This window comes from Agelaius phoeniceus, chromosome 1 (genome assembly GCF_051311805.1).
Source record: "Agelaius phoeniceus isolate bAgePho1 chromosome 1, bAgePho1.hap1, whole genome shotgun sequence".
Classification (NCBI taxonomy): domain Eukaryota; kingdom Metazoa; phylum Chordata; class Aves; order Passeriformes; family Icteridae; genus Agelaius; species Agelaius phoeniceus.
Window position 1 is genome coordinate 30,389,112 of NC_135265.1, and position 12,087 is coordinate 30,401,198.

The 12,087-nt window shown below is 39.6% G+C and overlaps 1 protein-coding gene across 1 annotated transcript in view; it reads left to right on the top strand.

Moving 5' to 3' along the window:
* The window catches only part of BZW2 (basic leucine zipper and W2 domains 2), a 56,193-nt gene extending 44,777 nt beyond the window's left edge, over window positions 1–11,416 (top strand). Inside the window, exons 10-12 of the mRNA XM_054646116.2 lie at window positions 2,699–2,837; window positions 9,231–9,353; window positions 10,960–11,416. Of these exons, the coding sequence (XP_054502091.1) occupies window positions 2,699–2,837; window positions 9,231–9,353; window positions 10,960–10,988 (291 nt within the window). The 3' untranslated portion in view covers window positions 10,989–11,416. The remainder of the gene's footprint in view (window positions 1–2,698; window positions 2,838–9,230; window positions 9,354–10,959) is intronic.
* The last annotated feature ends 671 nt before the right edge of the window (window positions 11,417–12,087 follow it).

Consider the following 12,087-nt stretch of genomic DNA (forward strand, 5'->3'; position numbering starts at 1 on the left):
CATCCACTTTCTAAAAACAGAGGAAAATTTGTATGAGGTATTTACTATTTGCACTTGGGGTAGAATTTTAATAGAAGCAATAGAAATAGAAATTTAGACTTTGATAGCTGCTTCTTTACAGTTCAGTCTTAAAAAATGAAACAGCGTTTTTCACTTCCTTCCTCTTAGGATAGGTAGAGACAGATCTTGGATCCTTCTCTTAGGGCTCTCAGCTACCTCAGTGTATGAGCCAACTCCAGAAAGTGGATTAACAGTGTTAGGATGGTACAGAGCTCAGTTCTGTGCCCTGCTTTGTGTCAATGTCCCAGGAAACAGTCAGGGAGTTGCTTTGACCTGGTGCTGTGTTTGGGCTGTGTATGAATACATACTTGATCTGTGACATGTCAGACATGTCAGGATTTATTCTTGTGTGGCCCCATTCTTGTATGACAGGTAACTTTCACAAACCACTTTGCCAGAGCTTTCACATCTGTCTCTAACCAGTCTCTAACTTACCAGATTCTTTCAGTAAGTTGTACACAAGGCACCCCTCGTGGAAAGATGAGATGGGTCAGAACATAGAGTATTGACTTAGTTCACAGATCTTAAAAAGCCTTGCTGGATGGGTGGCTACCTAATAGCAGGGTTGAGATGGGCAGCCATGAGCCAGCATACTTGGGCAGTGCAGTTAAAGTCATGTGTGCCATCCATATGGCAGGACCAGCAGGAGCTGACCTCATGAGGAGACAGGGCAAGCTGTTCAACCCTGGATCTCACAGAATAAGCTCCTCATTGTCCCAGTAACCTCACTGTGACACTGGAGGAGCTTAGTGCCTTGGCCTCCTCCAATGCAGAGAAGAGATGTTCTCCATGAGTGAGGAGAATCTTTCAGACAATTCTCACTGCAGGCAGGGCTCTGGTGAACTTCACATCAGTGTGGGTGCTGACCCCCTGATCCCTAACATGATTCAAATGGAAAATAATGCCACTTTTTCAGCCAGCAATAAGAAGGTTCCTTAGTCATTTAGACATCTGTAAAACTCATAACTGTGAGCTTGTACCAGTTGAGAGTGAGGGAGGAATGTGAAGGGGATAAAGTCAGATGTGGCAAAATGAAGCCAATTTACTTCCAAACTGAAAACCTAGCATTTTTATTAATGTTTATAGACAGCAGCACTTCACAAACTTGTGGATGGGGGTGAGTTCTGCTGAGGGTATTAAATAAACCATCTGCACTGTATATTGCCCTGCCTTCCTACAGTTTCCCTAAATTGTAGGATTAGCTCAATGCTACAAGGGCTAAAAGGGGAAAAAGAGCTACTCACAGCCTGCACAAGTTTTTCAGTGCTCTAACCAAAGCACTGATGTTGTTTGTAAAGATGTGGCTATACCTGCCAGGAGTGGAAAAACCTGGCCTCTGGTGTTAGCTATATCTAGCTGTTTTAAGGGAGTTTCTTCCAAAAGTACTAAATACCGTCAGCCTGCTGAGCTGCTTGTGGCTGTTGTGATTTCATGCTCATTTAAACAGCTGATAATTATTGAAAAACCCATTTTGGAACAACCTTTCCAATTTCAGTTGATTTTCATGTGTTTTACTAACTGTTTCCATGGACCATATTGGATAAAACCCTCAGGATTAGCCCTTTGTGGAGAGGTACTGAAGTGTACTTGTAAACATGCCCATCAGTGCTATGGGTGGTTTGTCACCTGACTAAGACCAGCAGTAGCCCTGGTCACTCAGACCACAACTCTGTGATCTCAGGCCATTGCAAGTCCAGCTGGAAAATGCCAAACTGGGGGTTACTGAAAACTTGGAAGAAAGGCTGATTAGTGCAAGAGCAGATGAAATAGTAATATGCAATGTATATTTGGCTAAGATCTCTGAAGATCAAAGGTAATTAAACTTCATCTTTGAAAAATGCTCTTAATATTATCTTAATTTTAAGATTGTAGTTTTAGCTGAACTCATCAGAGGCTAAGCTGACAGGAAATTGGAGAGATATGGATATAAACACTAGCTTTTAAGGAAAGATAGGGTCCTTCAGTGTAATTTTTAGTTTTAAGATCTGAAATAAGAGGGGAAAATTGCATAACAAGTAAGTTTTTGCTTTATTTTTATGATATTAATAAACACTAAAAAAAGACTATGAAATGTACCACTACTGTCTTGTCAGAGTAACATGAGCAGTTAATACTGTGCTTGGAAAATGTTGCTGTTTACCAAAGGCTGTCATGATATTCCTAATTGTGATAATGAGAAAAAATAAGGACAGTTGATCACAGTTAACTTGGAATAATTTCCTTTATTTCAGTTTCCTGGGACTTCTAAAACTCCTGTGAAACTAGAGACTTTTTTTCATGTATTTCATCCTGGGATGTCTTACATTGTGAACATCTGTAAAGCATCACTCCTGAATGAACAGAATGCTGCATTGTGAAATGTATGACAGAAGTAATGCCAGATTGTGGGCTTTATAAATTGATTTTACAGAATTCAGTAACTATGTGGTACTGAATTTTAGCTTTAAGCATGCAGGACATGCTACAGAACATCATGGATATTTGTGTATATGCATTGTATGTGTTTTAGAAAATGCAGTGTGCAAGTAAATCTAAGGTTTCAGTGAAACACTTTCAGGGATAAAATTTGTGATGTTTATTCTAAAAAAGTTGAAGTATACTGACATGCATTTTATTTTTTACCCTCTCTTCCTTTCAGCAATATGCCCCCCTACTTGCTGTGTTCAGCACTCAAGGCCAGTCAGAGTTGATCCTACTCCAGAAGGTGCAGGAGTACTGTTATGACAACATCCACTTCATGAAAGCCTTTCAGAAGATAGTGGTACTCTTTTATAAAGGTAAAAGTGTAGGATCCACTGTTGTACTCTGTGCTTGGATTCTCAGTGTCAACCACTCTCTTATGATGCTGAACCAAGCAGTGCATATGAGAAGGCTGTGTTGGTGTTGAACTCTGGAATACTTTGTGCTTTGAGTATTCAAAGGAGTGTGTGGCAGCAGGAAAAGCCAAAACAAGCCCTTGTCTCCTTTTGTTGCTTTCATCCCATTCAAGAAGTGTGAGCAGGATCAAGCACTGTCCAGTCATTTCAAATGCAGTTTAGTCCTTGCATACAATCAGTTCTAGGAAGACATTTCTATAAATTTCTGGCAGATTTCAACAGATCAGAGCTTGGTTTTAAGAAACCTTGAGAGTGCAAACCCTCCTAGCAGGAAGATTTTTCAGGGGTTTGGAGTTGGAGGTTTTTTTTTACTCACTCCCTACCAGAAGGAGCTTTTCTTATTCTTCTTTTCCTGCCAATTTTTTGCAGGTGCTATAGTTTTGATGGATTTCATTTTTATTGTGGAATTGACTTCTTCACAAGTTTATTCTGATCAGGTTGTCATAGAGACTAATGGTCTTGCACCGCGTGTGATGGGTGGGTGCCAAACAGTTTGTTCTTGCTATAAATAGTTGGAGAAGAAAAATCAGCAGGAGTAGAAACCTAATGTTGATCTTTGTTCACCCTGTTGAGTCCAGGTACATGTTCAAGGCAAATGAGTTCCAACTGTTACAATAATTTCATGGTTTCAGAAGGCAGAAGGAAGTGAGTCATGTGGATTTATTTCTGTCCTTCTTTCAATATAGTGTGGCATCCATGATAAATGAAAAAGCAATGCACCTTGTCCTTCTGCCCTCAAATTCTATAGTTTGTAAATACTATTAATAACCATAGAACAACTTGAACCTGCAAGCTGCAGCAGTCATTTGATTCAGTTTTCTTTGGAAAAGAACATTTGCTTCGGACATGGTGAATGAGAGGCGTAATTGCTGTGCACTCAGAGCATAACTGCTGGTCAAGCCAGAAATAGTCTTGTGTAGGATTGCTTTCAGAATTTTTGTAGATTCATTACTGTGTTAGCCTGCAAGAGCAGTCCTGAAATTCCAAAGCATTCTAAAATCAAAAAGAAAATAAATCACTGAATTGAATATTAAACTTAATATGCTTGGAGAGTCTAGTTCCCATCTACTCTGCTCACCTCACATGCTCTTGTTCTGACTCAGGAGATTACTTGGGCAGATTTGTGTGGAGGGCTGAGACAACTTCAGCCTCAGCATACAGGTGCCTCAATACTGTTTAGTATTCACATGATGTCTCGAGGAGTGTTTGGAGCTACTGTATGGTCTGTCCAATATGTGCTGTGCCTGTATTCCTGCCTGGAATACCTAGGGCAGGCATGTGGAAGCACCTGCCTCTGCCATCTGATGCAGTCATGTGGAAGCACAGCTGCCAGCCCTTTCTGGCCCTGTTTAGGCTGAAGCTGGATCTGCCCTGTTTGACAAACCTGCTGCCTGCTGGCAACTGTTTGCCTGACCCTACAACCACTGCCATAGGGCCCTTCTGGGTGCTGGATGCATCAGTTCTGTCTGGTTTTGGCAGCTTTGGAGTTAACAGTGTCCATTAGGTGAGGACATGCTACTTTGTCAACCAGGGAAGATTCTGGGAGCACTAGGCTTTCAATTCCTGTTTCTTTTACATGACTCTGTTGAGCTTTAGTGGCTCATGGTGTGGTTTGTGCAGTGCTATGCTGTCTGCCTCTTTTTTGTTTCAGTGCTGGTAGATTTCACCCTGTCCTTCTGCCCAGTTTGTATCTATCCACTAAAAACCAGCTATGGAGTCTTTTTGTAGACGTGTGCTTTATTTAGATAACTTCCCAGTTACAATGTATCTTCTGTTTCCTAATAGCTGAGTTAAAAAGCCTCTAAAGCTGGTATTGGCTGTGTCAGTAGTGAGGGAGCAGCAGACACCCCTCTTCCCCTTTCTGTTGTTCTGAAGTGTAACATGCACAAGGTCTGGAGAGGTTTCAGGGTCCCTAATGAACTTCATCTAGTGACAAATAAAGGTATCTGAATGTCTGAATGGGCAGATAAAAATGCAGCTTTGTACCAGCATGAATCCACATTCAGTTGTTGCTTGTTACTCATTATGAGGTGGGAGTGCTTCCTGAGCATAAAAATAGACAGCAGTGATGATAGGCACCTAATGCCAGTCACGCTTTGACTAATTTAGTGCCATGACTACTCTCATCAGGATGTCCAACATCTTGCATCTCAATGCTTTCCATATTTCCATCATAAAATAGCCCTTGGATTACTTTCCTGTGAATTACCTGTTAATACCTAAACATGTTGACAGCTGGGGCTCATTAGCACCTAGAAGATCTTGAAAGTCTGTGGTGTTGATTTTTTAAAATTTCCTGTTCTGTCTCTAAACAAGACAGAGCATCCATTTTTTCCCCAGTGTAAACCCAAGCCCTATTTTCCATTAAGTAGCAGCAGCTTCTTACTGGCTTGTAGGTATAATTTGCAAAAACAGTTCTGTAGTTGGTTAAAGCTTGTTAACATTATTATTATTATTACTCTACCCTTGTGTTCCTGAGACAGTATAGAGTAAAATAACCTGTGCAGTTCTCTACTGATCACCAGCTATGATGTTGCTTCTCTGGTTTTCACTTTAAGCCAGTACAATTGTTTATCAAACAGCTGCATTTTGACCAAGATCTAAAAGCCAGCTGCAGAATAAGAATTGCTGAATTCTGAGTGGCACTCAGTAAGTTTGCTGGCTTCCTTGCTTGCATTGTAAGATGTGTGTTGTTTGCTAGTTCCTTCTGTGTTGCAGTGTGTCCCTTCACTGTTGGTAAAATAAGCACTGTTGTTATTGGAATACATGCTATATATCATATTCACCTGTTGATCCCTTTCCTTTAGTTTGTGTATATCCTTGAAATTTCAGTTGTGAAATCTTGACACTGTTGAAATTAATGATTGCTCCTTTCATGAAGATCAGAATTTCACCCTTTGAATGGCAAACACAAAGTCTCTGTACTTTTTCATTTGAATTCAAGACAACATTTACAAAGTACAAGTAATAACTGATTGCAAGTGCATATGAAGTAGGACTCTGGTTTGAGGCATAATTAGACCTCAGAGATATTCTTTTGCAGTACAGAGATACAGCAACCAAATGATGCAGACTGACAGAGATTCTCAAATTCTGCAGGGAACACTTAGAAGAAAGGAATCTTGAAGTTTCACTTCATACAGGGGTTTTGTTTTTTGATGGATTACAATTATCTTTAAATATCTTAATTATTCAAGTACTTTTTGTGGTACTTGATGCAAAATTTTCCTGGGAAAAACCCAAAACAAACCAGAAGGGCCTTAACTGTACTGTGGGTGACTTTCCTTGCATTGAAAGAAGCCTTGTCTGAAGGATCTGTGTTCCCAGCTGAGTTAGCTGCCATAGAATTGAATTTTGCAGATTGATTGACTGTGTTGGCAGCTGCCAGGGTGTGCTTTTCCCTTTACTGCCCGTGGGTATGTGGTTTGAGTTAAAAGCAGGAATTCCTTTGAACCGGGTGATTGAGTGCAAAGCTGAGACCTGAACTTCAAGTAACTTTCCAGTTAACCCTGAAGAAAAGAGACTGGGCTGTTCAGTCTCTGTGCTCTGCAGCTTCTCCCTTTCATGAGGGACATCCCTGGAGGCTCTGCTCGCGGGTGGTTTGAGTGGCAGTTGGCTGCACCTGCAGGAAAAGCAGCTCTCTGGGGCTGACATCACCTGGGACTGCAGTGAGAATGATGTGCACACGCCCACAAACTGCAGTGCTCAGCTTCAGCCATTAAAATATATCTATAATCAACTTTAATGAGGAATAACTATATATATACAAAATGAGTCATTCCCTTCCTCCTCCTTCCATTTTCCCTTCCTCCTCCTTCCATTTTCCCTTCCCACTGCTTCAAAGCAACTTAGAGGTATGATTAACTATACCCTGCCCTGCATGATTGTTGAATTGAGCATCTCTGTGCAGGTGGGAGAATGCCATCCCTTAAGAGCACTGGAGGCATGAATGTATTACACATAACATTTCTGAGAAATTAAAAGAGCATTGCAGTTGCCCTTTTTGTAGTTCAGGGCATTTTGTTCTTCTCTGTTTGGGTAGGAGGTTTATTGCCATGGAGTTGAATACAGGCAAATTTTTCTCAAGTCTTTCAGACTTGAGAATGTTTTAATCTTTGAGGCACACAGTGAGAGTGCATGCTGCTTTTATCAGATGGGGGTTTTGGGAAGGGAGGGAGAAATTCCACTCTCCCTTTTGGCCACAAAACCATTGAGCTTACGGGATTCAAATCAAAATAAAGACAAAAACCAGACTTGAGTCCTATTACTTTTGAACTGAGCTATGTTCCTACCTGAAGGTGCTTCCTTGCACAGTATTAAAATGTCACCTGTCATGAAGCAACGGGCTTCAGCACTTCTATACAACAGCTTCATACTTGTGAATGTCCACACTGCCCCAGAGCTTGAGCTCAGGACAGGGTTGCTCTACTTTAGTTTTTTTGGTTGTTTTTTTTTTTCTAAAATCTCTCCTGATTTTCTTTGCCTGTCCTATGTGCCATACCCTGAGTAATTTTGCAGATATAGTTGTGTGAACCTCAGGACTCTGAGGGAAATGTAATCTTTTCACATGCACTTTTACATTAAACTTCAGGTTCATGAGTCCATGTGAAATATTTTCAGGTTTGCTAAATTAAAATCCAGATTCATGAAATACTGTAATGCCTTTGAGCTGCTATTGAGGACTACCAGCAAGTAGTTAAGGCAACATGTTCAAAACCTCTTTCTTCTCTCCAGCATTTCTGAAACATTGGAGAAGAAGTTCAATGTGGCAAGTTGTGATTTCAGGAAGATGGTGGAATTCTTTGGTCCCTCTTGTAGGTTCCCCAAGTACAATTTATATATATGGAAAAAAGCCTAGAGCCAGCTCAGTCCCCTTTTCCCTGCATTTCCTCAGCATTACTGTCAGCTGCAGTAAACTGCAGAAGAGGTTTTATTTTGGAAAAGTTCCTGAGAGACAAGATAATTTCCAGTCACACGCTCTTACTAAATTCCTAATTTTCAAGGAGATTTCACATTCAGTTACTGTTGAATGTCTTGGAATAGTTTTGATTAAGTTCAAATGTATTCCTGGTTGCTTCCATCTGTGTATTATTCAACAGCATATGTGAAATGTGTCTCCTCTGTCTCATTTGATCAGATGCTTTGGGGTTTTAGTGTCATTTATTTCAGTTTGTCTTCTTCCCTTCCCTGCCACATCTGCTCTAACTTTAGGCTGAAGCAGAAGGTGATGGTCAGGGTTGGTGCCTTGGCAAGCAAATACCCAGTGGGTGGGACAGTACCAAGAAGCTGAGGGAAGCAGTGAAGTACATAAATGTGTTGATTTTGGGCAGGGAGGGTAGTTTGTTCAAAGACAAAAAGAATGGAAATTTTAATGAGGTGTAGAAAGCTGTCTTTAGTCTTTTTATAGAACAAATACAGTTTGATTTTTTTGTTCTTGTTGATGTTGTTGTTTGTTCTTGCCTCTTGTATTACATAACTGCCAAAATGCCATTGTGGATCCCAGATTTTGCCTTTACAGCCATCAATTACTGAGTTACTTGGCTTGGCTGGATCACAGGAGCTTTGTCCTGGGGCTAGAGGTCTGTTACTGGACCTAAATTTGCATATGTTGGTAACAATAAGTGTCCTTGCTATTTATTAGTATTTCTTTATTCTGAATTGTACTCAGCCTCACATCTCTTCAGTGACAGCTATTTTGTTCCTGATTCTTGACATAAAAATGTCAGCTGTGCTGTCCCTCCAAGCCAGTCCCTTGAAATGGGTGGTCAGAATAGCGACCTTAAAACTTATTAGCTAAAAACAATATAAGACCTTTAGGGGAAAATAATTGCAGAAAATCCCTACTGACTGTCTCTTAAATGTTCAGTCAGGAGGTATCTGTCACTTCAGACTTCTAGAACCATGCACAATTCTGTGATACAACAGCAAGAAAAAGCATGGTAATTCTTATTGCGGTAGCTTCCAAGATGTGCAGGCTGATTATTATATTTCTTTTATCCAGCAATCTTATGTGGTATATTTAAAACAGATGAAGAAAGAACTCTTCTTGACAGAAGCACAATATTTGATACTTTATTTTAAGCCTAATACATTACACATTTTATTGCATCTGGAACCCATTATATGCATCAAATATTCTGTATTTGAAGCCTAATATAGATCATGCAAAGCTTGTTCCACTGCAATCATATTAGCTGTATGCTGCCTTTAAAAAAATCTTTGTCCTCTCATGTTCAAAATCTGCTAATCTCTAAAAAATACATTTCTTTTTACAAACACTGATCTGTATTTCAGCTGATGTTCTGAGTGAAGAAGCTATCCTCAAGTGGTATAAAGAAGCACATGTTGCTAAAGGCAAAAGTGTTTTTCTTGACCAGATGAAGAAATTTGTGGAGTGGCTGCAAAATGCTGAAGAAGGTATGGGTTCATTTGAAGAACTATGGTAGTCTCTTTGCAAAACAAATGATTTTTCTTCACATTTTAGTTGCACCAGGATATGAAGTATTCAGGACTCAAAACAGCAGGCATGACCATCTCAATTGTTTCCAGGCATGGCTAAGCCTAGCAACACTTGCTGCTTTTTCAGTGATTATGGTGTCCCTGTGAAGTCCTTTTATTCACTGGGTACCACTTGTCTATAGATAAACTCTTTCAGCTTCTGCAGGGAGGAACTCTGCACTGGTGGCAGCATTGAGTACCTTGGTGCTAACACCTGCAGCCAAACAGTTTTCTGTCTCAGTGCCTTTTTTGCTGTTGTCATGTTCAATGGCACAGAGCATGAGCTTGCCTGCACCTTGGCTTTTGAAACTGGCTTTAGCTGAATGGTCAGGTTAACATCATGTGGTCTGTATTTGCTGCTTTAAAATGGTTCTTTAGAAGGGGGACTAGTTTCTTTAGTCCCTAACTTGGTTTTCCTCATGTTCTTGATAAGAAAATACTTCTACTGAATAAGTTACCTTTTTTTACATAGAAAAAAAAAATTCCCCATCAGTTGGGAAGGTGCATCCATGTGTAATAGATATGGATAGAATTATTTGGGTCCATTTGCATCCATTTAATGTAATTTATTTTATAAACTCGGAGGAAATATGCACTAGGAACAGATAAAACTTAGCAGCAATTCACATGTTCAGGTGGCAGTATAAAAATGGCAGCTGCTTTCACACTTAGATTTTGGATGGGCAAGCTTGGTCAAATTAAGCTTTTCTAAAAAATTTTCTGCTTGTATGCCTTGGCTGCTCTTTATTTTTATCCTTTCCTGCATGTCCCCTCTGCCAGATGTCCTTAATTACAAAGTCCAGTACAAACGGAGACAAAATGTTTCTGTAAAAACACGCAGCCCATGTTTGCCCTCAGAAATCTGATCTGTGCTGTAATGTTTGTTGGCAGTGAGCCCTTTCCTGTCAGGTGAGCACAGAAATATAATATGATGCAAAGCAGCTTTAGGTTACAAAACAAGCATGTGTATTCCTGCTTCTAGGTTACTTCTTTTGCTTCTATTACTAAATGAACTTTATCTTATGCCATAAAAATCATTTAAAAATTGATTTGTACATGTTTCATACCTCCTGTAGGGCAGCCTTTCTAGATAAGCTGGATGGTGATGCTGATTGATATTTGCAAATCAAATAGTTTCAAGGGTGCTTCCTGGATGAGAGTAGTACAGTCTACTCATAGAGATTAGAAGAGTGAGCAAATAATGCTGATCCTTTATTAAACTCAGCTCCAGTACACATTGTGGCTCTGTAGATGAGGACCAGAATCATTCATAGCAACATGGTGAAAATTTTAGTGACAGATCTGTAAATGAAGAGCTCCACCATGGAGGGCAGCAGAGTAAACCTTCATCTCCTGAAGCTGTGTGTTTCTTTTTTGTTTTCTCTGATCTATCAGCCTTTCCTAGGAAGTACTAGGCATGGTGAAAATTTTCGTTTTGGAAGGATATCTTGTTATTTTTATATAATTACTCACATCAGTGTCCTTGTGCAGCCTACATGAAGTGTTTCACTCTCTTCTCTTGCAGAGTCGGAGTCTGAAGGGGAGGAGAACTGAGGTGGTTCCACACAGCACAGTCTCAATCTAGGTTAATGCCAAATGCGCTTGGGAATGCCGTACTGTTCAAGCAAAGAGGCTTTACTTCAGTGTCATACAGAAAACTATAGACTAGACTTTCCTTTTGTTTAGAAGAATAAAGGTTTTTAATGGAGCCCTGAGGCATTAGATGCTTTACTTGGGACTCTACCTCTGGCTCAGTGTACACTAACTTAGGCAAAGACATTCAGCAAGGAGCCATGTAGAAAAAGTGAAATGAAATACTTATGGACTCCTTTTTATTAACGGTCTTTTTCAGGTACTATGGTATATGAACACTCCAATTTCTGTTTATAGAACTGTTTGGTCTGTGTTTGTAGCTCAATATTGGCTTGTGTATGTGATTTGACACCACCACATTTTTTTGAATAAATGGCTTTTATATCTTAGTTTTGTGGTATTAGTGTGTATGTAAAGTTGTGGCTTGCCAAAGTTTTTAGGATTCTTCAAGTAAAAATTACACAGGTATGCCAACAGACCATTTTCGTACTTCTTCCTCAAAAAAATCAGCAGCTGTAGTTAACTGGTGTAGGGATCACTGCCAAATCTTTATTCCTATCCTTACATACAATTTTAGACAGATTAAACATATTTCATAGCAAATATTGATTCATTCTGTTCTTTAATTCAAAGATGATATACAGGAACAAATCTGTGGAATCCCAATTTTACAGGTACAGTTTATGCAAATGATATATAGAATAATACGTCCTGCTCATTGCAAACTACAGTCAGTTATTGGTGATTGCTGAATTTAGAAAGAGAAGTTGTCTCATTTTAGAAGAATGAGCTTCAAAACATGCATGACTAGAAGTCATTATATGTGAAATCTGAAATTTATTTACATCAGGTTTAGAAAAGCCAGGCTTGTATTCTTACAGGGGAAAAGCAGCACAGGGCATAATCAGTTAATGAAGTGTTGTATTTTGTCATTAGAAACCAGTAAGCTAGCAGATAGTACAGATTTTTCTGAGGGAAAGTCAACACTTCATATAAACTACAGATGATTCTCAGTATGTATCTAGCTTTACTGTAAACAGCAAGTGGAAATCAAGTGCTG